The sequence below is a fragment of the Thalassophryne amazonica genome, chromosome 10 (genome assembly GCF_902500255.1).
Source record: "Thalassophryne amazonica chromosome 10, fThaAma1.1, whole genome shotgun sequence".
NCBI lineage: Eukaryota > Metazoa > Chordata > Actinopteri > Batrachoidiformes > Batrachoididae > Thalassophryne > Thalassophryne amazonica.
In genome coordinates, this window is record NC_047112.1 from 52,552,819 (window position 1) to 52,580,006 (window position 27,188).

Genomic DNA, 27,188 nt, shown 5'->3' on the forward strand with positions numbered 1-27,188 from the left:
TTATGTCCTTGATGGATGTAATTATTGAGTTCTTTGGTTTGCATTTGTCTTTTAAAATTGCTAAAACTTCTGTGCCTTCCCCAGGGCTTCATGCCTGCTCTATAATCAAACAACAAAAGCATCTAATCACCTTTCTGAGGATAGCCGGTTCACACTGAAACTTCAAACACAGAATGGGTGTTTACAGTCACATTACTAAATACTAAATTGTCTTACTAATCTATTAGCTAGACTTTCTCTTGAGAGCAAATGGACAGACGTGCATGTCTGCACACGTTTCCCTTGCTGGTGTTTCCAGGTGAGGCGGTGTGGGCCTGTGTCATGTGATGCCTTTTTCCTCTTGATTGCTGCTACGATTTTACTGCCGTCTTGATTAGGCACGTGACTAACTGCAAACCCGCATTGGCAACGGACGAGCGTTTGGCAGAAAGCGAAGGTCTTCCAGAGCTTTGTACCGCAACAAGATTCAGCCTTGCGGCTTCAGGAGGCAAGACTCGTTCACCGGCAATTCGATTCTTCTGGCTGCGTGGAACAAAGTTAGACCAGCTTACCTCATTTCACACATTTGCGTAAAAGAGACATTTTCATTCTGCAGGCGGTCTCCACTACCTCATAGAAGAAAAATACTAACCACGCTTCACGTCCTGAGGAAAAACTGGCCAAGTTGACTTGGTGAGCGAGAGAAAATATTGGGGTTGTTTAAATGAAGGGGGTGGGGGTGGTGGGGGGTAGGAAATGTGAGCATTTTCATGCTGTTCTCAAGAATGGCTTGGATCTTACTGTGTTTCCTTAACTTGAATATTTTTCCAGGGGGTGAGGGGAGGAAACGGAGGAACAGGAGCTGTTACGATTTGTATCATGATAAATGCCAACAGAAATTGGGCAGCCATTTTTCCCCCCCTCTCTCCGTTAAAGTGCCTGCCGCACATAAAAAGATCCATTATACATCCGCCACATCAAAGGGCAATTCACAGTTCTATCATGCTCACTGCACAGTGTGTATGTGTGTGTGTGTGTGTGTGTGGTGGGGGGGGGGGGGGGGGGGGGGACCTAAATTAAAGCAACCATTTAAAACAATAAATCGGGGGTTGGTGTGTTTTCAGAAATCAAAGTCAGTGCAGGGTCTGTGATGCTACCGTGCTCTTGTGTGGTCTTTTGCTCTTCTGTCTCTTTCTCTCTTCCTCTCTTCTCTCACGTTTCCCTTTTTCTGCGGCTCTAAGCCTATGAGCTGGCACGGGCCCTTCCTCACAACACACCCAGTGGGGCTTTAAAAAGGCAGGGCCGGAGGTCTACGCAGCCACACTCAGTCGCTTGACAGCGAGAGCCGGCTGTGTCGACCTTTCCAGCTTCCGGGGTCACTGAGATTAGAAATGTGGACAGAGTGTGTGTGCAGGGCCCCCGAACTCCTGCTCATCCTTCTGGCTGCAGACTGGGCTGCTATGGAGAGCCAAGGTGAGGAGACGCCTGTTATTACTGCCTGTGGTTGGGATATTAGTGGCACTTTGTGGGCAGACAAACGGACACAAGCAAGGCTCAAGCAGGTAACCTCAACCTGGGAAAGGGTGAGTGTGTGTGATTGTGCAGATGGGAACTACAAGAGCTCTGGGTTTTAACCCCAGGGGAATATCTAGAAATGTGAAGTTTGTTATTGTTCATGTAAAAAAGGTTTGTTTGGTTACTTCACATGTGATTACTTGTTTTTCTAAAATGAGTAATGGGCTGTTTGCCTTTCTGCAGCCAAACTCAGGAAATCAGACCAATATTGGCTTCACTTCATTATGTACCTTTACATCTGAGAGTAGAGTTTAATGTGTGCTAACATATAAAATACAGAAAAGTAGTGCACTCTGTTGCCTTTCAGATTCTCTGGAATCTTATGTATCCCTATATGTTCCAAAGGTGAAAAAAGAAATCAGCAGGCCACTGGGCTCATGGCTTCTTTGTCTAGAATGATGAACTTGCTGACATTAGGGAGTCAACTTCTATTGAGCTTTTTCAAATGCTGACTTAAAGCACATCATCATTCTGCATTCGTGGCAAAAAAAAAAAAGGAAAAAAAAAAACCTTGTGGTAACCCCAAGCAAAAATAGGACAAGGCAAAAGAAATCAGTTTGGAAGCACCTGCATGTATAAACTAAATGAAAATGATCAGTGCAGTGGTGGCCTGGAGGTAGGAGGGGCATGCAATTACTTGATCAAGTCCTTCATCCCCTAGTTGTTCACAGTGTGTTAGCTGGGCAGCACCTCTGCATGTGTAAATGGCTGAATGTGGGGCATCATAATAAAGCACTTCCCCATCTACTTCAGCTGGAAAAGCACAAAATAAATTCAGTCTATTTGAAGTGTTTATAGTTCCAATTTTGATGTTATTTGTATGTCTTTTATTGTTGTAGTTGATTTTTTTTTTTTTCAGTTTGCGTGTCTGTTTTAATTGGTCTAACTGTTTTTAAATGTTTTTAATTGTAATGATGTACCATATTTGTAGTAATGTTTTGAAAACAAAAACAACAACAACATAATAATAATAATAATAATATTTCTGTTATTTGGTAAGTACCTGAACGACTTTTTGTTGGGGGCAGGGGATTCCGACAACACTTTAATGATATTTTATTTATATAGCTGGAAATTTCAGTTGGCTTTGAACTTGGACTTTTAAACTGTGATAAGACTGAAATGATGGTTCTTGGTCCAGTGAGACATCGGCATCAATTTGACCAGTTAACGCTCAGCCTCGGGTCGTGTGTCATACATCACACAGACAAAGTGAGGAACCTTGGGGTAATTTTTGATCCTACATTGTCCTCTGACCTCCACATTAGAAATATTACTAGGACTGCTTTCTTCCACCTGCAAAATATAGCGAAGATTCGTCCCATCCTGTCTATGGCTGATGCTGAGACCCTGATCCATGCATTCATCTCTTCTAGATTGGATTACTGCAATCTTCTATTTTCTGGTTTACCGCAGTCTAGCATTAGGGCTCTCCAATTGGTTCAAAATGCTGCAGCCAGACTTTTGACACGAAGCAGAAAGTTCGACCACATTACACCCATTTTGGCGTCTCTTCACTGGCTTCCTGTCCCAGTGAGATCAGACTTTAAGGTTCTGCTACTAACCTATAAAATTATTCATGGACTGGCTAGACCCTACCTAGCTGACCTAATTAAACCTTACGTACCGGCCCGGGCTTTATGTTCTCAGGGTGCAGGACTACTTTGTGTCCCTAAGGTGAATAAGAAGTCCACGGGTCACAGAGCTTTCTCTTATCGTGCCCCTGTTCTGTGGAATGATCTCTCTGCGTCAACAAAACAATCAGATTCTGTGGAGACTTTCAAGTCCAGACTTAAGACGCACTTCTTTTCCCTTTAATATGGTTAGCATACTTTTACAGTTGTGTTTTACGCTTTTTACTCTTTAATTCATGTTATTAGTAATTGGAGCGGGCCACGGCCTCAACTTTTCCTAAATTCTGGGTCTTTTAGTGAAGCTTTGGGCTAGTGGCCGGCGATCACCTTAGTATTTCTCTGTTTTTCTTGTTGATTAATGCTGGCAAATTATACAGTACTTTTTGTCTTTCTGATGCCTGATTCTGTTTTTCTCTGTTTAAGGTGCAGCTCCATCCAGAGATGGGAGTTGTATTCATGTTGGCGAGCCTCCTGTCCTGTGCTCCAATAGCATTTCTTGTATATTTGTCCGTGAATTGTTCTGTAATTTATGTCTGTAGCATGGCCCAAGCAGAGGGTCACCCCTTTGAGTCTGGTCTGCTTGAGGTTTCTTCCTCAGAGGGAGTTTTTCCTTGCCACTGTTGCTCTGGGGGTTGGTAAGGTTAGGCCTTACCTGTGTGAAGCGCCTTGAGTCAACTGTATTGTGATTTGGTGCTATATAAAGGAAAATAAATTGAAAAACAAATTGAATTGAAATTGGCTTTGGAGTTGCATTTACAGCCTTCCAATTTCAGCAGAATTAGGCAAACTCTACAGTATACACGGAGATGCACTGCTGCAGGAGTGCAGAAAATCATGGTATCAACAAAGGTGAAAACAGAAGAGGGTCATAGAAACATCACAGGGAGGTCAGCGAATTGGGCAAGAATGGAGAGGGAGAAGGAGCAAAATGTGGTAATGGACTAGAGTTTAGGGAAGTTCACAGTTTGGGAGAAGATAGAAAAGAATCAAATTAACGGCAACAGCAATGAAACAGTTTATCTGCAAAGTCTGATGTTTTTATAATACACCCTCAGGCTTGAGCACATAATCCTAATCCAAAGAGATGTAGCCATTCATGCATATTATATATAGGTTAAGAGAACAGAAGTGTTTTAAATCTGGATTTAAAAACTCAGCAGAATTAGACTCAGATCTAAGCAGGCAGGTGATTCCAACGAAAAGGGGAATGATAAGAGAAACCTGCTGACTTCTTTTTCATCTCTGAAATTCAGTGGAAGAACTTTGCCTGGGGCATGCAAAGACAGAATCAAGAATGCTTTAATGACTGTTTGTGTTAAACACTTGCTGAGCGTGTCCCCTCTCTTGATTAAAGACAATTCACAGTTTGGCTGAAAGAAAAAAGCAGAAAGTAGACGAGGTAAATCTGCAAGATGCCCAAACCTGAACAACTGTGTGATTCTGTTTCCGGAGCAGCACAGTTTGAGCATGAGAAGGAGCCAGCCTATTGGGATTCTCAGGCCAGAGCAACACTGGATGCCGCGCTGAAACTCCGCCCACGGGAACACCGTGCAAAGAATGTCATCCTGTTTGTTGGTGACGGTAGGTTCATGCTAGCACAATGGGATCCTGTCCATCATCCATCCATTTCTGTTGCAGATGGGAAAAAAAAAAACACTTTCATCCTCAATGCTGACATGTGACAGCGTTGTCATTGTACTAAGAATAGATGAGGGAAAGGAGCTGAGACAGTAGACTTTGGAGGTGTGACTCCATTTTGGGGGCCTGGCAGGTACTTCCTCACAATGGAGACTTTATGTTGTATTTTTAGGAGTTTGAGAAGTGGGTTAATGTTCCAGGCACAATTACAACAGATGCTGTCGCACTTTCAGTCTGGTCCTCGCGTGACATGTTTGTCCACAGTAAACATGTCCAATGAATGCAGATTTGCGGGATGTCTATTCCCAGATGGGGAGAGGTTGCATCTGGATCAGATTTTACCAAAAGACCTTTCCACAAATAATTGTCAGACATTTGAATATTTACAGCCGGTGTGGTATGAAAGTAATATTTGCAAGGCACAGACGTTTACAGATTTTTGGTTTCCTGGACTCCAACAAAATCCTGGTTCTGACTTGTTTAGTGGTGTTTAAAGGAAGTGTGTAGGAAATCTATATATTAAAAGCAGCGTGGCCTCTGTGTACGTGTATGTGTGCGTGCGTCTGTATGGATCTGATCATGGACAAACTGGGGAGAGCTGACATTTGCCATTTGGTATGCTTATGGACAACCCCAATTCCAGTGAAGTTGGGATGTTGTGTGAAATGTAAATAAAAACAGAATATAATGATTCGCAAATCGTCTTCAACCTATATTCAACTGTATATGCCATAAAGACAAGATATTTAATGTTCAAACTGAAAATCTTTATTGTTTTTGTGCAAATATTTACTCATTTTGTAATGGATGCCTGCGACATGTTTCAAAAACGCTGGTACACTAATTGTGGGTGTCATGATTGGGAAGGAGGATCAGCCATTCACAAGCAAAGATGGGGCGAGGATCACCACTTTGTGAACAACTGCATGAAGAAATAGTCCAACAGTTTAAGAACAATGTTTCTCAATGTTCGATTGCAAGTAATTTAGGGATTCTATCATCTATAGTCCATAATATAATCAGAAAATTCAGAGAATCTGGAGAACTTTCTACACATAAGTAGCAAGGCTGACAACCAACATTGAATGCCCATCTCCTTTGATCCCTCAGGCGGCACTGTATTAAAAACCAACATCATTGTGTAAAGGATCTTACTGCGTGGGCTCAGGAATACTTCTGAAAACCATTGTCAGTTAACACAGTTCGTCACTACATCTACAAGTGCAAGTTAAAAACTCTACCATGCAAAGCGAAAAGCCATACATCAAAAACATCCAGAAGCTCTGCCGCCTTCTCTGGGCCCGAGTTCATTTGAAAAGGACAGACACATAGTGGAAAAGTGTGCTGTGGTCTGATGGAGTCCACGTTTCAAATTGGTTTTTTTTTTAAATCATGGACGTTGTGTCCTCTGGACAAAAGAGGAAAAAGACCATCCAGACTGTTACCAGCGCAAAGTTCAAAAGCCAGCATCTGTGATGGTATGGTGTGTTAGTGCCCATGACATGGGCAACTTATGCATCTGTGATGGCACCATCAATGCTGAAAGGTACATCCAGGTTTTGGAGCAACACATGCTGCCATCCAAGCAATGTCTTTTTCAGGGACGTCCCTGCTTATTTCAGCAAGATAATGCCAAGCCACATTCTGCACATGTTACAACAGCGTGGCTTCATAGTAAAAGAGTGCAGGTACTAGACTGGCCTGCCTGCAGTCCAGACCTGTCGCCCATTGAAAATGTGTGGCGCATTATGAAGCACAAAATACGACAACAGAGACTGTTGAACAACTGAAGTCGTACATCAAGCAAGAATGGGAAAGAATTCCACCTACAAAGCTTCAACAATTAGTGTCCTCAGTTCCCAAACACTTATTGAGTGTTGTTAGAAGGAAAGGTGATGTAACAGTGGTAAACATACCACTGTTCCAGGTTTTTTGAAACATGTTGCAGGCATCCATTTCAAAATGAGCAAATATTTGCACAAAAACAATAAAGTTTATCAGTTTGAACATTAAATATCTTGTCTTTGTGGTGTATTCAATTGACTATAGGTTGAAGAGGATTTGCAAATCATTGTATTCTGTTTTTATTTACATTTTACACAACGTCCCAACTTCACTGGAACTGGGGTTGTATTTTGAGTCAAGGATGAACAATGCAAATACAGAAAGTTTATAGGACTAATATTTTCGGAGAAACTAGGAAAATTCTGTAACAACAGTGAACAATGGATGTTGATAATTAAATTCTGGACTCACACGCTGTTCCTTTTGGGGGTGGTAAATCTTCTATATATTTAAAGCCAAGTGGCTTCTCTGTGTACGTTTGCGTGCCTGTGTGTGTGTGTGTGTGTGTGTGTGTGTGTGTGTGTGTGTGTGTGTGTGTGTGTGTGTGTGTGTGTGTATGTATATATATATATGTATGTATGTATGTATATATATATATATATATATATATATATATATATATATACCTTCAATCATGGACAAACTGGGGAGAGCTGACATTTTCGGTTTGGTATTCCATTTGGTATTTTGTGTCAAGGATGAACGAGCCAAAATGGAACTATTACAGGACTAATATTTTTGGAGAAATTGCAGATATTATGTAACAACAGTGAACAATGGATGTTGATCATTACCATTCCAAACCATTCTAGTAACTTTGCATAATTTATTATCACCCTTGGAAAATGTCAGCTACCTAGAGCCCATGCATCCCCACGGGCAACGCACGAGTCTTACCTTAACTTATGATACCTTGTGACGATTCTGGGCTCAGGTCAAGCCTCAATACCCAGATCTTCTTAGTTGGGGTTGAGCCTCATACTTCTGCCTCCCAATCATATCTCTGTGGGTGGTCCTTCCAGAGTTTATCTAGTCTATTTTTTAAAGCATACAAGCTGGGGGCTACAATATTGCCACTTCTTCTGGGAGACTGTTCCAGTTGTTGACTATATGATATTTGAATGAATGCTGGTGTACCTTGAGGCGGACATACTTCTTCTTCAACTTGAAACAGTGTCTTCTAGTAGATATCCCAGTAGATGTTGTCATACTCATTAAAAAATTTGTACACTTCAATCATGTCTCCCGTCAATCTATGGAAGCATAGGGCAGGAAGCTCCAATTTTCTCAGGAGGGATGGGAACTGACGTATTGGTGTCTTATATAACATTCATAATTATCACTTACTGGGGCGTTCCCTGGTGGTTAGCATTACCTTGCAAGGGTGCTAATACTCTATAATGGCTCACCAAAGTTGGGCCAATATTGAAAGGCAGGCTGATAATGTCATTTTCTGCTCACTACTTTGGTGTCATCTGAAATGGAGTGTTTTTTTTTGTTTGTTTATATATATATATATATATATATATATATATATAGATAGATAGATAGATAGATAGATAGATATACAAAGTGGAGAAAATAAGTATTTGACCCCCTGTCAGTTTTGCAGGTTTTCCCACCTACAAAGAATGGAGAGGTCTGTAATTTTTATCATATGTACATTTCAACTGTGAGAGACAGAATCTAAAAAGAAATCCAGAAAATCACATTGTATGATTTTTAAATAATTAATTTGCATTTTATTGCATAAAATAAGTATTTGACCCCTACCAACCACCAAGAATTCTGGCTCTCACAGACCTGTAAATTTTTCTTTAAGAAGCCCTCTTATTCTGCACTCTTTACCTGTATTAATTGCACCTGTTTGAACTTGTTACCTGTATAAAAGACACCTGTTCACACACTCCATCAATCACACTCTAACCTGTCCACCATAGCCAAGACCAAAGAGCTGTCTAAGGACACCAGGGACAAAAATGTAGACCTGCACAAGGCTGGGATGGACTACAGGACAATGGGCATGCAGCTTGGTAGAAGACAACAACTGTTACTATTATTTATTAGAAAGTGGAAGAAACACAAGATTACTGTCAGTCTCCCTCAGTCTGGGATTCCATGCAAGATCTCACTTTGTGGGGTAAGGCTGATTCTGAGAAAGCTCAGAACTACACAGGAGGACCTGGTCAATGACCTGAAGAGAGCTGGGACCACAGTCACAAAGATTACATTAGTAACACATGATGCTCTCATGGTTTAAAATCCTGCAGGGCAGCAAGGTCCCCCTGCTCAAGCCAGCACATGTCCAGGCCCGTTTGAAGTTTACCAGTGACCATCTGAATGATCCAGAGGAGGCATGAGAGAAGGTCATGTGTGCAGATGAGACCAGAATAGAGCTTTTTGGAATCAACTCCACTTACCATGTTTAGAGGATGAGAACAGCCCCAAGAAAACCATCCCAACCGTGAAGCATGGGGGTGGAAACATCATACTCTGGGGGTGCTCTTCTGCAAAGGGACTGCACCGTATTGAAGGGAGGATGGATGGGGTCATGTATTGCGAGATTTTGGCAAACAACCTCCTTCCCTCAGTAAGAGCATTGAAGATGGGTCTTGGCTGGGTCTTCCAGCATGACAATGACCCCAAACACACAGCCAGGGCAACTAAGGAGGGGCTCCGTAAGAAGCATTTCAAGGTCCTGGAGTGGCTTGGCCAGTCTCCAGACCTGAACTCAACAGAAAATCTTTGGAGGTTGCTGAAACTCCAAACCTGAAAGATTTGGAGAAGATCTGTATGGAGAAGTGGACCAAGATCCCTGCTGCAGTGTGTGAAAACTTGGTCAAAAATTACAGACCTCTCCATTCTTTGTAGGTGGGAAAACCTGCAAAACTGACAGGGGATCAAATACTTATTTTAAAACGGCATATATATATACGCCTCCCACTTGCTTGATGGAACTAAATTCAATTGATTTGTTTCAGTACAATGTGTGTCATGATGACGCTGCTCTATCGCTATTTTGCGTATTGGTAAAATGTGTTATAAATCACCTCAGTTGTATTATCTAGTTTATTTCTCATTAACTATTACAAAATATGAGAAAAAAATACTGAACATATTACATTTATACAGAAATACAGCTGCCAGTATGGATTTGTTTTTTCCAAGCAACCAACCACTTTCCGGCTGCCATCACTTGGATTGGCCGCGGATTGGATTGGCACTTGGTCTCTTCACTGTAAAGGTCCCACTCGGACTGGAAATCAGTGACAGCTGGCCACTTTGTTACATGAGTGATAATAGGTGCTTGTGGGTTGTAAGCAGTAATAATGATAATAATAACATGATTTTATTATTTGTGTGTGTGCGTGTGTGTGTGTGTGTGTGCGTGTGTGTGTGTGTGTGCGCGCGCGCATGTGCATCTGCATGCATGTGTTTAGATTTTTCTTGAAAATCCAGTTCTTTGGGGAAAGCATATAAAGCTGTCGACTTGTGGATTCAGTTGATGTTCACATCCTTGACATGTTTTGTTTACTGAGGGCTTTACTTGATTTTTTTTTTTCTTCCCCCCAAATTGAGTTACAGTCTGAGCTGTTCAAACATGGTCTGAGCATATGAAGAGCAACTTTATGCATTTTTACTGACTGGACTTTTATTTTTTATTTTTTACTGATCACAAAGAAGTCACAGAGCTGTTTTTGAGCTATGGGAGTGACTAAAAAGTCCTATTTAAAAACAACAACTAGAAGGGAACTCAGAGAGGGTAAACCTCTTCTAAGGCCCCACAATCCCTTCAATTTAAATTTCACCCCAAGCAAAATTCTATCAGTCCATTACAGTGCCCCGTCCAAAAATCTGTTTTTATCCACAAGGTCTCACCATTACCTGGAGCTGGCCCAAAGAACACCAATGGATACATAATCACAAGATCCAGAGCTCTCACTGTTTCTCCTGATTGTAACCTTGTTCGTGATCGCTCAGCTTTACTTCTGATTACTAACCTGAGATCTTGTTCCTGATATTGATCGCTCATTTTGATCATTGTTCCATTCCCTTAATCCTGATCGCTGAACTGTGATTGTGATCGTTGATCCTGATCACTCACTTTTGATCATGTTCCATTACTTTAATCCTGATCGCCAAACTTACATTATGATTGCTGAACTGTGATCCTGATGTTTGATCCTAATCACTCATGTTTGATCATGTTGTTAACCTTTAATACTGATCGCCAAACTTACATTGTGATTGCTGAACTGCAATCCGATTACCAAATTTACATCCTGATTACTGAACTATAATTTCATCTTTGATCATGATCACTCACTTTTGATCATGTTTCTAACCTTTAATCCTGTTTGCCAAATTTACATCCTGATTGCTGAACTGTAATCCAATCTTTGATCCTGATCACTCACATTTGATTGTGTTGTTAACCTTTATTACTGATCATCAAACTTACATTGTGATTGCTGAACTGCGATCCTGATTGATCACTTTTGATCATGTTCCATTCCTTTAATCCCGATTGCCAAATGTACATCCTGATAACTCAACTGTAATCTGATCTTCGGTCATGATCACTCACTTTGGTCATGTTCTGAACCTTTGGCAACCATTCTGGTTGCCAAATTTGCATCCTGATTGCTGAAATGTAATCTGATCATTGATCCTGCATCACTCATTTTTGATCATGTTCCATTACTTTAATCCTGATCGCCGAACTTACATTGTGATTGCTGAACTGTGATCTTGATCTTTGATCCTGATCATTCACTTTTGATTATGTTCCATTCCTTTAATCCTGATCGCCAAATTTACATCCTGATTACTCAACTGTAATCTGATCTTAGATCATGATCACTAACTTTTGATCATGTTCCTAACCTTTAATTCTGGTTGCCAAATTTGCATCCTGATTGCTGAACTGTAATCTGATCTTTGATCCTGATCACTCACTTTTGATCATGTTCTAATTCTTTAATCATGATTGCCAAATTTACATCTTGATTGCTGAACTGTAATCTTGTCTTTGATCTTGATCACTCACTTTTGATCATGCGCCAAAGCTTTAATTGTAATTGCTATACTCGGATGCTGATTAGTTGAACTTTGATCCTAATCACATTATTTTTTCCTGAAATTTGATCCTGGTTGAAGTTCTTTCATCCTGATCACTCATCTTTTATCCCTATCCTTGATCTTGACCACCGAACATAAATCAAGATGGCTACTTACATTGATTTAACAGGATCAATGAAATCTGGTGTCGCAGACCGAACAGTTCCCCTAAAATTTGCCCCCCCGATGATGCGGTTCACAGATTAACACCTTGTTTCTGCTCCAAACTGCACACCAGTTATCATCTATCTCAGCAACAGATATCTGAAGCTTTTGTACAGCAATCATTTCCACATAAATTCACCATTATTTCATCATAAAAGGTGGAAGAAGTGATCAGAGCGCCACAGCTAAATGAGCTGCTAGCTAATGTGTTCACTGTACATTGGACATTTCAAAGCGTCACGGAATTTCACCTCGTTTCTGCTTAAAACGGCCTAATTTCTGCTTAAAACCGACTTTAGAATGATTTAAGAGGTTTTACCTTTAACATCTTATGGTTAATAATCCCATGAATCCATTTGATTGCTTTCGGTGAAGAGACTCAGATGTGCTGCTGTGGTCTGAAATGACGGATGTGCAGATGCAAAAGGTGGACCGATTTTTAGGGGTGGACCGTTTGGTCTGCGACACCAGATCAGGGATCAAAGCTCAAATGCAGGATTCTCCTGTTAATTCAATTCTACACCAACATTTAAAGGATTGTTCCTTAACACTAGGCTTACTTCACAAACTTTCAATAATGAAACATTTTTGAAACTTTGAAACATGTCTGTGTACATTTGCAATATCCTGATAGTAAATTAGTGAGCAGACAAACAAAGGATAAAGAAAACATGACTTCTTGTCATGTGGGGATTATGTCAGGTTGTTTGGTGTTTATTGTTTTCTGCTTGGTGTGGGGATTTTGTGTCTTTTGTGTCTACTCATGGTGTGGTTTGCTTGGTTTTTGACTTTACTGCACTCTCTTGGCTGGTGGGATTTGGGTGTGTCTGGCCTCTTTGTGTGTCACGCCCCCATCCCGTCTGCTCTCCCACACCTGCACCCCATCTGCTCTGATCACTCTTCTTATTTAAACCCTCTGTTTGCACACATGCTTCGCCAGTTCGTTGTTCCCTAGTGTCTTTGTTCCAGCTCTTGTTCACAGTCTTTGATCTTGTTTGCCATACCATGTTTTTGAACCTCTTGCCTGTTTATGACCTCATCTTTTTGTCTCATGTTTTGGATACTGTTGTTAATTCTGGTCTGCTTACCCGTGTACTGACCTTTTTCTGGCTCTATAGTAAAACCCGTTTCTACTCTAAGTTCTGGTGTGAGTCTCGCATTTGTGTCCAGCATTTTTGGGTCCAGGTTCCTATCACCTCTCAATGGATGTAACAGTGGTGTGGAGCTGAAAAGTGTGATTTGGGATGTAATTTTGCATTGTTATAAATAAGTGTCCCTTGAAAGAACTGTAATCCACTTGAACATAAATGTGCATATATTCCTAATTCCTTTCCCATTTATGCTTATTTAACATTTTATGATATAATTTATCATCTGCGTCAATTGTTATAGATCATACCTGTCAATCATTTCTCTCACAGGTATGGGCGTGTCCACAGTGTCAGCAGCTCGAATCCTGCGGGGTCAGATGGAGGGCGAGTCCGGAGAAGAAACTGTACTGGCCATGGACACCTTCCCGTACGTGGCCTTGTCTAAGGTGACAACATAACACTGCTGACTATAGATCATCACAGTACATCCAAAAAAAATTATACAAATAATGAAAAAATTTGTGTAATTTTGTCAGATAAAATTATTCATGGATTCATGTTTTGCTGCTTATCTGAGACGAGTCGAGGTGGCAGTAGACAAAGCACTACAGCTCACACTACCCCCTCCTGAGCCAAGTCCTCTAACTCTTTCTGGGGGATCCTGAGGTATTCCCGAGCCAGCTGGCACATATAATCCCTCCAGCATTCCCTGGGTCTTCCCCAGGGTCTCCTCCCAGTTGGATGTGCCTGGAAGCTCTCCCCCAGGGAGACGACCAGAGGGCATACTCACCAGATACCCGATCAACTTCAGCTGGCTCCTTTCAATAAGAAGAAGCAGCAGCTCTACTCAGAGTCCCTCCTGAATATTTCAGCCTCTCAGCCTGTCCCAAAGTATAAGCCCACACTGAAAAAAGAATAGTTGAACCAACTTTAAAAAGTATTACAATTGGTAAAACCTGAATGAATTAAGTTGTTTGAACTGTAAGTTAGAGTTGATCTAACTTGCAAAAGTAAGTTCATACAACTTAAGTCATTCAGGTTTTACCAATTGTAATACTTTTTAAAGTTGGTTCTTTTTCAGTGCAGATAACCGACAGAAGGATTTTTTTTTTTTTTTTTTTTTTTTTTTTTTTTTTGGTTTGTATCCACAACATCATTAGAGGAATTCATTTTGAGACTGCTGTGTTGTCTTTTTTTTTTCTTTTTTTATACAGTGACAACAAATTCATTACCAGTAATGTGACTGTGACTACATTTACATGCAGCTAATAACCCTTTCATAACTGGAATATTAGCAATAACCCGGTTGCGCACGGCCATGTAAACACCCGCAAAACCCCGAATATGCTCATATTCGGGTTTTTAAAAACCCGAATATGACCCCTGGGTTACTCCTTTTCTAACCCGAGTATCAGGTCATATAAACGCGCATCGGGATATCCCCATAGAAAGGAACATTATTTTGTGTTCTGTGCATGTCCTATCCGCAAGGAATCTTGGTCTTTTGAGTATGGCAACTACTTGTATGCGGTGCGCGCAACCCACCGGACACCACAGAAGCAGAGGTAAACAAGCACGGGGAAATCCAGATGCGGCACCACAGCACCACACTTTTGGAGCAAGGAGGAAACCGAATAGTTCATTAGTATCGTGAAAGACATGAATATAATGTCTTTTATTGACGTTAGAAAGAGGAAGAAGAAACGGAAATGAAGCATATTTGTGTCATGACGTTCTCTGTGCGTCTGGACGTTGTCCATGCGTCACTGTTTAGATGGGGATACTCCAAATGATACCAGTGACCATGTATACAGGAGTAACTCTGTCTGCTTAAGTATGTAAACGGGTTACTCCTAATGATTCAGAAACCGGAATATTGACCTTAACCCGAATATTAACGGCATGTAAACGTAGTCTGTGTTAGATTTAAACAGTACATTCATTGTTCCTCTAATGTTCTGAATGTGTGCTTCGCATTATTGTGCTTCCATATATTTGTTGATTTATGTCCATCATATGTCCAGCAGCATCTAATTGCTCTGCTGCTGTGGGAGCGCAATGTGGTACACAAAAGCATGCACAAAACCATCACCACTGTATCGTGCACGCTTGTCCGACCGTGTGCCGTGAAAGGCAGGTTGATAATGTCATTTTCTGCTCACTACTTTGGTGTCATCTGAAATGGAGTGTTTTTTTTGTTTGTTTTTTTTTGAAGATTGATTGACTGGTGGAATGTTTCACGGTTCCCCATTTTGTTTTTTGTTTGCGGTTTTTCAGCTGATCTCTGCTTCTTTCGCCCAACTTCATGTTATGTGTGAAGGGGCCTTAAGGTTTGCAGACATACTAAAATGATAAAACCAAAATGAAGCCATTTTTAGGTCTCTAAAAATCTTTGTCTTCTGTTTGTGTCTCTTTAAATGTAAAGGAACTAATACTTGCCACACCCTCCTGTGGTCCATAAGAGACAGCAGTCGCATCAGTTATGCACTTTGGGATAGCATCTCTTTTTGTGTGTGAGAAGCCCAGACTCATCAAACAAGGGAAAAAGCTGTGCCATCTTTTGTGATGCAGTAATCCCAATTTTAAAGCACAAATTCTTTGCATTTAGGTGGAATCAATGAATATTGTTGTTGTGCCCCAATGTTTAATGTCCATACAGTTTTTGTTTGTATCCAGTATGGTGTTTCAGACCTAAATTTTGCTCAGTCTCTACCTTGACACACACATATGATTCTGATTTTAAGAAAGTTTAACTTCAATGTGCAGTCATATTTACCTGTAAAAAATATAGACAGACTTTTAACATGACCCCTTATATTCATCAGTTTGTACCCCTTTAAAACTGTGCTGCAGTCTGTTTTTCCAGCCTATTCTTGACAAAGATTAGACAATTTCAGCAAAGTGTAACAGGTCTTTGCCATTAAAGATCCCTTACCTGCTGTGATGATAGCATTCTGCTCCAAATTATTCATTAAAACAGTAAGTGTGGTTTGTTTGGAATCAATAAAAGAGCAATTGAGTAATGAGTCATTATTACGTACCCAGTGCATGAGAAACTCATTCCACTGCCTCCTACAGCACAGAGAAACAACATGGAGCCATTTTGTGTTTCCGACAGGATTAAATCCCTGCTTTTATTTGTTATAACTTCACTGTTGTTGGACTATAGCCTGACTACCGACACTGTGGTAGTAAATCTTCTTTCACTGTTTGTGTTTCCACAGACGTATAGTGTAGATAAGCAGGTATCGGACAGTGCTAGCACAGCTACGGCGTACCACTGTGGAGTGAAGGCTAACGCTAAGACAGTAGGGCTAAGTGCTAATGCTGTGGCCTACGAGTGTAACACCACCTTCGGTAACGAGGTCTACTCTGTACTACGTCGAGCAAAAGCACAAGGTACAAAGAGTCGACAGTGTGACATGGAATGAAAACATCATCTCATTTCAGCCTTATCGAAAGATATGTGATGGCTTTATTGTACCTGCCTGAAAGTAAAATATGACTAATAAAACAATCATCTGATTACCCTGTTCCCTACTACTTGAGTTCAATGTTCAAAATATATTAAATTAAAAGATTGTTTTGTACTGATCAACATTCTCTTTTGTGACTTGCCAGTACAGCATGTTCAACATGTTACTATATTCTATATTTCATCATCAGCTATTCACTATGTCTATTAACAGCTCTATCTATGGTGTGTGTGTGTGTGTGGTGTGTGTGTGTGTGTGTGTGTGTGTGTGTGTGTGTGTGTGTGTGTGTGTGTGTGTGTGTGTGTGTGTGTATTTCTACTGGCCAGGTAAATCAGTCGGTATAGTGACAACAACTCGTGTCCAGCATGCGTCCCCGGCTGCTGCCTACGCTCACTCAGTGAGCCGCAGCTGGTACAGTGACGCTGATGTTCCTTCTAGCGCTCAGCAGGAGGGCTGTGTTGACATTGCCACCCAACTGGTCACCAACGTAGACATTGATGTAAGAACCCTAACCCAAAATGCATTCAGATGTTGAAATTAAGTAAGTGAGTCAATTGCAAATGACTCACTTTGCAATCAAAGCGCAAGAGCACAAGAAGTCTAGTTAAATAGTGTTGAATAATTACAAAACAGAATACAAGAATTATACCGTACTAGGTAACAATGGTTTGTCTTTGGTACTATGTTACTTTGGAGGATCCTTGGATACCATGGGAATGACTTTGTGTTAAGATGAGTGGTATCACTTGCATTGTGAGGAAACATCAGCTACGGCATTTTGATCATGTGTTGTGCAGGATCTAGTCCACAGCAAATGGACAAAGTGAAGGGGACACCCATGTTTCACCTATGGCAGATAGATGGCTATACTTTACACTCATTTGCCTATGTTGTTGTTGTCTAGGACCCAGAGTGGCTCTGTAGTGTGATGGCTGTACTGATACATGGCACCAGCACATGCCTTCACTTACAGCGACATGAGATTGAACAGAGATGTGATGAAACAAAAGAAAATATTTAATAAGGGTGACCCTTGTACTCCTTGCAATCTTTTCCCTTATAATTTGGCTGAAACCTTTTTGAGTATTCTTACTGACAATTAAACCAACAGATTCACTTGAAATTATCACCTCCTTGTTAGAGGTTCCACTAAAATATATATATATATATATATATATATATATATATATATATATATATATATATATATATATATATATATATATATATAAACTTTATGCACATGTAAACTAAGTTACTTCATCTTGGAAACTGACTCTGTTGTATCCTTTAAGGTCATTCTTGGTGGAGGGAGGATGTACATGACACCACAAGGGACACTGGATCCTGAGTACCCAAGCTCCAACTCTCGCAAAGGAGACCGCAAGGATATGAGAAACCTAATCGACGTGTGGCTAAAGGCCAACCCAGTGGTACTATTTAACATTACTGTCAGGTTCTACCAGATATCATAATGTAGCTATTCAAAGATGGATTTGTTCTCTGGTTTGTTTTTCAGAACAAGACATCACATTATGTTTGGCACAAGAAAGAGTTTGATGAGATTAATGTTGAAAGTACCGACCGTCTCTTGGGTAGGTACATAATACTGTGCAGTCTCTGCATAAAGATTCATCTCTGCATTGTGTGGGTGTCTATGTGTTACTCACGTGGCTAAAGTTTGATCATCAAAGTTGTGAAACTTTCTCGAGCCTTTCAATAACATGCCAGTAATTGTCACCTTAACAGCGAAGGATTCTTGACAAAGTAAAGTGACAGTTAACAGGTATTATCACTCTTCCCTGCAGAGATAACAGGCCAAGGGTTCATTGACAGTGTGATGATGGGTGTGTGATAATCCTGAGTGATATAAAGTGAGGCTGTCGGCAACACAGTAGTGTTATCAGGACAGTGTTGTTGCTTTTTGTGTATGTTTCTCCAGTGGGTTTGTACCCTGTGAACTCTGGTATAAGTGAAGCATGCCCTCGAGTTTCTAATGCAACATAATTCAATGCTATTGATTAGGTGCCAAACCAAACCAGCTGTAGGTGACACTGCCACTTTATAACAAGAGGGCTGTTGGTTCAAACTAGGCAGGGGTGTTATTTCAACAAATTTGGAAATCTATAAATGTTTGCATGGAATATGGAAATATACACAGAATAAACCATAGCAGGATAAATTTTGGGTCATTTGGTTCCAAAAACCTATATGGACGGAGACAGTGAAGATATCGGGTTCAAAAATCGCCAAAAATATCGCCAAACATGTCATATCTTGAGAACCGCTGCACCTAAAGACTTGAAATTTGGCTCCAAATGTTGCTTGACCCCAAGTTTATATTCAACTTCCATAGTAACAATAAGCCTATCTGGTGTTTTTTAAGAGTAATTGACAAAAAACCTAATTTCAGTACATATGTTACGATCAATTGTAACAAACAAAATCTGTGTAGTTTTTATTTCAGGAACATCAGTTGAGTATAATCATCACATGTAAAGAATGACATGGCCACAATGAACTAATTATAAGCAACAGAGTGGTTTTCTACGTCAACAGCACATACGTATACGACACACACATTACTTGAAATTTTCAAACGCTCCATATGGGTTTTTGGAACCTAATGACCCAAAATTTATCCTGCTATGGTTTATTCCGAGTATATTCCATGCAAACATTTATAGATTTCCAATTTTTTTTAAATAACACCCCTCCCTTTTCAAACCCTTGCTGAGGGTCTTCGGTGTTGATTGTTTATGGTCTCCCTGAGACTGTGTGGGTCCTCTCTGGCATCTTGACACAGTCCAGAGGTTAAGTGGTTAAAATTGCAGATGGTATAGTACCTATTGTTCAAACTACTGTACAGTTGCATGCAAAGGTTTGGGTACCACTTGACAATTACTGCAAGCATTTTTTTTTAAATAAACCAAAAAGAATCAGACATCTTTATGTAAAATTTGAAAAAATATATAATTTACATATATACGATGAATGTAAATGTACTGGATTTATGTAGCGCTTGTATGGTCAAATTGCTTTACAGTGGTGCCTCACATTCACCCATTTACACACACACAAACACACACACACCATGCAACTTAGCGATTAAGGACCTTGCCCAAGGCCCCTGAGAATTTTCATGGTCTGACAAGGATTTGAACCATATCTTGACCTTATGAAATTGTTGACTCAGATTTAAAGTAGAAAATAAACATTTTGGGCCAGATAAAGGTGTACGGTCAGGCAATTTAACTCATTATTCAAAACCAAGTGACTTTTTTCAATTTATTTTTATTTATATAGTGCCAAATCACAACAGAGTTGCCTCAAAGTGCTTCACACAGGTAAGGTCTAACCTTACCAACCCCCAGAGCAACAGTGGTAAGGAAAAACTCCCTCTGAGGAAGAAACCTCAAGCAGACCAGACTCAAAGGGGTGACCCTGTGCTTGGGCCATGCTACAAACATAAATTACAGAACAATTCACGGACGAATATGCAAGAAATGCTATTGGCGCACAGGACAGGACAGGACATTTGCATGTTAATTAAACTATAAGTGGAAAATCTAAAAAAACAGCTTGTCTACAAATTTCTGGCATGCTATTTGTTAAAACGAATATCCCTTATTTTTGTTTGTTTGTGTTTTCAGGCCTGTTTGAGCCAAAGGACATGCGATTTGAGGTTTTCCGGAACAGCACACGAGACCCCTCCATTGTGGAAATGACAGAGAAGGCCATTCAGATTCTCAGCAAGAACGCCAAAGGATATTTCCTTTTTGTGGAAGATAAGTAACATGTAAAACACCCACTCTGGCCCTAAAGGTTAAGACAGAAAAGGCAATTGGCTATATTAATAATATAGAAATTGAAGGTCAAACAGCCTCAAAGAGATTCTGGCAAACCGTCCGACGCCTCAGGAGGCAGAAGCAGCTCTCCACCAGCACTGTTTACGGTGCGGGTGGGGAGCTGTTGACCCTGACTGGGGATGTTGTCGGGCGGTGGAAGGAGTACTTCAAGGAGCTCCTCAATCCCATCGTCACGTCTTCCGAAGAGGAAGCAGAGACTGGGGACTCGGAGGCGGACTCATCCATTACCCAGGCCGAAGTCACCGAGGTGGTTAGAAAGCTCATTGGTGGCAAGGCTCCTGGGGTGGATGAAATCCATCCTGAGTACCTTAAGTCTCTGGATGTTGTGGGGCTGTCTTGGCTGACACGCCTCTGCAACATCGCGTGGCGATCGGGGACAGTGCCTCTGGATTGGCAGACCGGGGTGGTGGTGTCTCTGTTTAAGAAGAGGGACCGGAGGGTGTGTTCCAACTATAGGGGATCACACTCCTCAGCCTCCCCGGTAAGGTCTATTCCAGAGTACTGGAGAGGAGAATTCGACCGATGGTTGAACCTCGGATTCAGGAGGAGCAGTGTGGCTTTTGTCCTGGTCGCGGCACACTGGACCAGCTCTACACGCTCCATCGGGTGCTCGAGGGTTCATGGGAGTTTGCCCAACCAGTCCACATGTGTTTTGTGGATCTGGAGAAGGCATTCGACTGTGTCCCTCGGCACACCCTGTGGGGAGTGCTCCAGGAGTACGGGGTCCGGGGTCCTTTGCGAAGGGCTATCTGGTCCCTGTACGACCGCAGCAGGAGCTTGGTTCGCATTGCCGGTAGTAAGTCAAACCTGTTTCTAGTGCACGTTGGCCTCCGCCAGGGCTGCCCTTTGTCACCGGTTCTGTTCATTATTTTTATGGACAGAATTTCTAGGCGCAGCCAGGGTGTAGAGGGGTTCTGGTTTGGGAACCACAGAATCTCGTCTCTGCTGTTTACGGACGATGTGGTTCTGTTGGCTTCATCAAATCAGGACCTTCAGCGTGCACTGGGGTGGTTTGCAGCCGAGTGTGAAGCGTCCGGGATGAAAATCAGCACCTCCAAATCTGAGGCCATGGTTCTCGACCGGAAAAAGGTGCTTTGCCCTCTTCAGGTGGAGTGTCCTTGCCTCAAGTGGAGGAGTTTAAGTATCTCGGGGTCTTGTTCACGAGTGAGGGACGGATGGAGTGTGAGATCGATAGACGGATCTGTGCAGCATCTGCAGTGATGCGGTCGCTGTATCGGACCGTCGTGGTGAAGAGAGAGCTGAGTAGGGGGGCAAAGCTCTTGATTTACCAATCGATCTACGTTCCGATCCTCACCTATGGTCATGAGATTTGGCTCATGACCGAAAGAACGAGATCGCGAGTACAAGCGGCCGAGATGAGTTTCCTCCGCAGGGTGGCTGGGCACTCCCTTAGAGATAGGGAGAGGAGCTCAGTCACTCGGGAGGAGCTCGGAGTCGAGCCGCTGCTCCTCCACGTCGAAAGGAGTCAGTTGAGGTGGCTTGGGCATCTTTTCCGGATGCCTCCTGGACGCCTCGCTGGAAAGGTGTTCGGGGCACGTCCCACTGGGAGGAGGCCCCGGGGAAGACCCAGGACACGCTGGAGGGATTACATCTCTCGGCTGGCTTGGGAACGCCTTGGGGTTCCCCCGGAGGAGCTGGAGGAGGTGTGTGTGGATCGGGAGGTCTGGGCGGCTTTGCTTGAGCTGCTGCCCCCGCGACCCGACTCCGGATAAAGCGGAAGAAAATGGATGGATGGAAGGTCAAACAGTACATTGAACATTTTATTATAGAAACCTAATGAATAATTTACAAATGAAAATAAATAGTCAGATTGTGATTATACTTAAGTTTTGTTACCAAATTCACATAAAATACTTTAAGTTAAAAAAAAACTGCCACAAGTGCAAATTTGCAATGTCATTGTTTTATTACAACAGTACAAACACAACACAAGGCAAATCGTCAAGCTGTCTCTGACAATCACAATCTTCTTCTTTGTCTTTCGGCTGGTCCCGTTAGGGGTCGCCACAGCAGATCAATCATTTCCATCTCACCCTGTCCTCTGTATCTTCCTCTGTCACACTAACCACCTGCATGTCCTCTCTCAGTACATCCATGAACCTCCTCTTTGGTCTCCCTCTTCTCCTCCTGCCTGGTGGCTCCATCCTCAGCATGCTTCTCCCTATATACCCTGGGTCCCTCCTCTGCACATGTCCAAACCATCTCAATCTCACCTCTCTGACTTTGTCTCCAAACCGTCCCACCTGAGCTGTCCCTCTGATATGTTCATTCCTAATCTTGTCCATTCTTGTCACTCCCAAAGAGAATCTCAACATCTTCAGCTCTGCCACCTCCAGCTCTGCCTCCTGTCTTTTTGTTAGTGCCACTGTCTCTAAACCATACAACATAGCTGGTCTCACTACTGTTTTGTAAACTTTCCCCTTCACTCTTGCTGATATTCTTCGGTCACAAATCACTCCTGCCACCTTTCTCCACCCACTCCACCCTGCCTGCACTCTCTTCTTCACCTCTCTACCACACTCTCCATTACTTTGAACAGTTGACCCCAAATATTTAAACTCATCTACTTTCACCACTTCTACTCCTTGTAACTGCACTATTCCACTGGGCTCCCTCTCATTCACACACATGTACTCAGTCTTGCTTCTACTGACTTTCATTCCCCTTCTCTCCAAAGCATATCTCCACTTCTCCAGACTAGACTCAAGCTCCCTACTCTCACTACAGATCACAAGGTCATCTGCAAACATCATAGTCCATGGGGACTCCTGTCTGATCTCATCTGTCAACCTGTCCGTCACCACTGCAAACAAGAAAGGACTCAGAGCTGATCCTTGGTGTAATCCCACCTCCACCTTGAATGAGTCTGTCATTCCGACTGCACATCTCACCGCTGTCACACTATTCTTGTACATGTCCTGCACTACCCTAACGTACTTCTCTGCCACTCCAGACTTCCTTATACAATGCCACAACTCTTCTCTTGGCACCCTATCATAAGCTTTTTCTAAGTCCACAAACACACAATGTAACTCTTTCTGTCCTTCTCTGTACTTTTCCAACAGTATTCTCAGAGCAAACATTGCATCTGTAGTGCTCTTTCTCTGCATGAAACCATATTGCTGCTCACAGATCTTCACCTGTTTTCTAAGCCTAGCTTCTACTACTCTTTCCCATAACTTCATGCTGTGGCTGATCAGCTTTATGCCTCTGTAGTTACTGCAGCTCTGCACATCATCCTTGTTCTTGAAAATAGGAACCAGCATACTTTGTCTCCACTCCTCAGGCATCCTCTCACTTTCCAAGATTTTATTAAACAATCTGGTTAGAAACTCTACTGTCATCTCTCCTAGACATTTCTATGCCTCCACTGGAATGTCATCTGGACCAACTGCCTTTCCACTCTTCATCCTCTTCATAGCAGCCCTCACTTCTTCCTTAATAATCTCTTGTACTTCCTGATTTACTCTCACCACATCATCCAGCCTTTTCTCTCGCTCATTTTCTTTATTCATCAACTCTTCAAAATATTCCCTCCACCTTCTCAGCACACACTCCTCACTTGTCAGCACATTACCATGTGCATCTTTTACCACCCTAACCTGATGCACATCCTTTCCAGCTCTGTCCCTTTGTCTGGCCAATCGGTACAAGTCCTTTTCTCCTTCCTTACTACTCAACTTCTTGTACAGCTCGCAATATGCCTTTTCCTTTGCTTTTGCCACTTCTCTTCTCACCTTACGCCACATCTCCGTGTACTCCTGTCTACTTTCTTCATCTCTCTGACTATTCCAAACCTTTTTCGCCAACCTCTTTCTCCTTATGCTTTCCTGGACCTCTTCATTCCACCACCAAGTCTCCTTGTCTTCCTTCCACTGTCCAGATGTCATACCCAGTACTGCTCTAGCTGTCTCCCTCACCACATCTGCAGTACTTTTCCAGTTGTCCAAAATTGCTTCCCCTCCAACCAGTGTTTCTCTCACCGGCTCGCTAAATTTCACACAACAGTCTTCCTCCTTCAGCTTCCACCATCTGATCCTTTGTTGAGCTCTTACTTTCTTCTTCTTCTTTACCTCTAAAGTCATCCTACAAACAACCATCCTATGCTGTCTAGTGACACTCTCTCCTGCTACCACCTTACAGTCTGTGATTTCTTTTAGCTTGCATCCCCTATAAAGAATGTAGTCCACCTGTGTGCACCTTCCTCCACTCTTATATGTTACCCTGTGCTCCTCCCTTTTCTTAAAGTAGGTATTCACCACAGCCATTTCCATCCTTTTTGCAAAATCAACTACCATCTGTCCTTCCCCATTCCTATCCTTGATACCATATCTACCCATTACTTCCTCATCACCTCTGTTCCCTTCACCAACATGCCCATTGAAGTCTGCTCCTATCACCACTCTTTCATGCTTGGGCACACTCTCCACCACCTCATCTAACACACTCCAGAAATCTTCTTTCTCTTTCATCTCACAACCTACCTGTGGGGAATATGCACTGATGATATTCATCATCACCCCTTCAATTTCCAACTTCACACTCATCACCCTCTCAGACACTCGCTTAACCTCCAACACACTTTTAACATACTCTTCCTTTAAAATGACCCCAACACCATTTCTCTTCCTGTCCTCACCATGGTACAACAACTTGTACCCACCGCTGATGCTCCTGCTCTTACTTCTCTTCCACTTGGTCTCTTGCACACACAATATGTCTACCTTCCTCCTCTCCATCATATCAGCCAGCTCTCTCCCTTTACCAGTCATACTACCAACATTCAAAGTCCCCACTCTCATTTCCACCCTTCTAGTTTTCTTCTTCTCCCGCTGTTCGTGGCAACATTTTCCTCCTCTTCTTCGTCATCTTCGCCCAGCAGTAGCCCAATTTCCACCGGCACCCTGTTGGGCAATAGCACCGGTGGCGGACGTTGTTAACCCGGGCCGCGACCGATCCGGTATGGGAATTCGATTCTGAGTCTGCATAGTTGGGTTGGCTTGTTTTACGGCGGATGCCCTTCCTGACGCAACCCTCCTCATTTATCCGGGCTTGGGACCGACACTCAGAATGTACTGGCTGCACACCCCATGTGGCTGAGTTGACACTGACAATCACAATACATATCAAAATTCCACATCAGACAAATGAGTTATTTGCTGATGTGCACTTCTTTTTGTAAGTCTACTGGTCAAATGTTTAGTGCCACATAAAACTCATTGTTTTGTTGGTCTTTTACGAGGGAGAATCGATCACGGACACCATGATGGCATTGCTAAGTTGGCACTGACAGAAGCTGTGATGTTTGACCGAGCTGTTCAGCGCGCTGCGCAGCTAACCAGAGAGTCCGATACACTCACCGTGGTCACTGCTGACCACTCCCATGTCTTCACCTTCGGTGGTAACACGCCGAGAGGGAATCCTATCTTTGGCAAGTAATAAATTAACACTAACAACACTAACAATGAATGTAGACCACAATCAAAAGGAAACAAAACTCTGGGTAGTAAACAAAGTCACAACTTGAAGTCCCTTTCAACATGGAGCTGTTATATTCATGGAAACAAAGTAAAAAAGTCAGCAGATAATCAAGTTTTCCATGGCTGCATCCAAATACTCATGATATCTTACACACACACACACACACACACACACACACATATATATATATATATATATATATATATATATATATATATATATATATATATATAGTAGGTAAAAATCTGTCCCATCTATAATGTGTTAGAATTCTCAAGGTCTGTCATCCGGGCATTTAGCCTCTAGGGGCGAGGGTTTTGTCGGAGAAAACATCGCCGAGCTCAATTACATGTAATTTGGTCACTTTTCAAAGAGGTTAGACTCGACAATAAAGTCACTTTCATATACAATGGTTCATTTCGGGTCATCTTAGTGTATGAATCTCACCGTTCTAGGCAATGAGAGCTATCAGCTGGCTGTTAGAAGTAAGTTAAGACAAAACCAAACCAGTTGATTTCAACAGGCAATCAATGCAGCCGAGTGAGTTTTCACGAGCGGCCAGTTGCAGAAGTTGTACGAATTCTCACCTTCGGTTTAGCCACTTCGCCAAAGTGACGTGCCGCCGACCTTGAGAATACTCAGTGTGCATTTAGTACTAGTTGAATGTTACTCTGATGATTCACTACCTCCATAGTATACAAATAATGAATGTATGAGTTCAGTGGTACAAATATTTCATGAGGTGACAGATGGAACATTCCAGCTTTCACCAAATTAAATATTTGTTCCATTGAACTCATAAACATTCATTATTTGTTTTATATAACGGCTAAATAAATCATTTGATATTTTATTAATTTATAAACAACAGAAAAGGGACTTACATTTTTGGTGTTCCACTGGTGCTAAACAGTCCAACAAAACTTTAAATTGGAGTCCAAAATTGCGACGATGTAGACTGTGATGCCGTGCACTGACTTTGTGTACTTCCCCCAAAAAAAAGACTTCGGGTACTTCCTCAGTCTAGCAAAAAATCATATCAGAAATTTGTCCAGCTTTTCAAATATATATATATATATAGAGAGAGAGAGAGAGAGAGAGAGAGAGAGAGAGAGAGAGAGAGAGAGAGAGAGAGAGAGAGAGAGAGAGAGAGAGACAAAAGAAAGAGTTTTGCAGCTAGCTACTGGCCTGTGATGTCACCATAATTCCCAAAAAACATCTTGTAAATAAGTTCAGAGGTGTTATTAGGTTCCAAAAACAGCATTTTCAGTTTTAGAAGTGTTTATTTCTCGC

The 27,188-nt window shown here is 41.9% G+C and overlaps 1 protein-coding gene across 1 annotated transcript in view; it reads left to right on the plus strand.

Moving 5' to 3' along the window:
• The first annotated feature begins 1,275 nt into the window (after window positions 1–1,275).
• alpi.1 (alkaline phosphatase, intestinal, tandem duplicate 1) overlaps window positions 1,276–27,188 on the plus strand; it is a 35,096-nt gene continuing 9,183 nt past the window's right edge. The window contains exons 1-9 of the mRNA XM_034180004.1: window positions 1,276–1,452; window positions 4,644–4,769; window positions 13,379–13,494; window positions 16,273–16,447; window positions 16,851–17,023; window positions 17,820–17,954; window positions 18,044–18,119; window positions 20,178–20,312; window positions 25,654–25,845. Of these exons, the coding sequence (XP_034035895.1) occupies window positions 1,371–1,452; window positions 4,644–4,769; window positions 13,379–13,494; window positions 16,273–16,447; window positions 16,851–17,023; window positions 17,820–17,954; window positions 18,044–18,119; window positions 20,178–20,312; window positions 25,654–25,845 (1,210 nt within the window). The 5' untranslated portion in view covers window positions 1,276–1,370. The remainder of the gene's footprint in view (window positions 1,453–4,643; window positions 4,770–13,378; window positions 13,495–16,272; window positions 16,448–16,850; window positions 17,024–17,819; window positions 17,955–18,043; window positions 18,120–20,177; window positions 20,313–25,653; window positions 25,846–27,188) is intronic.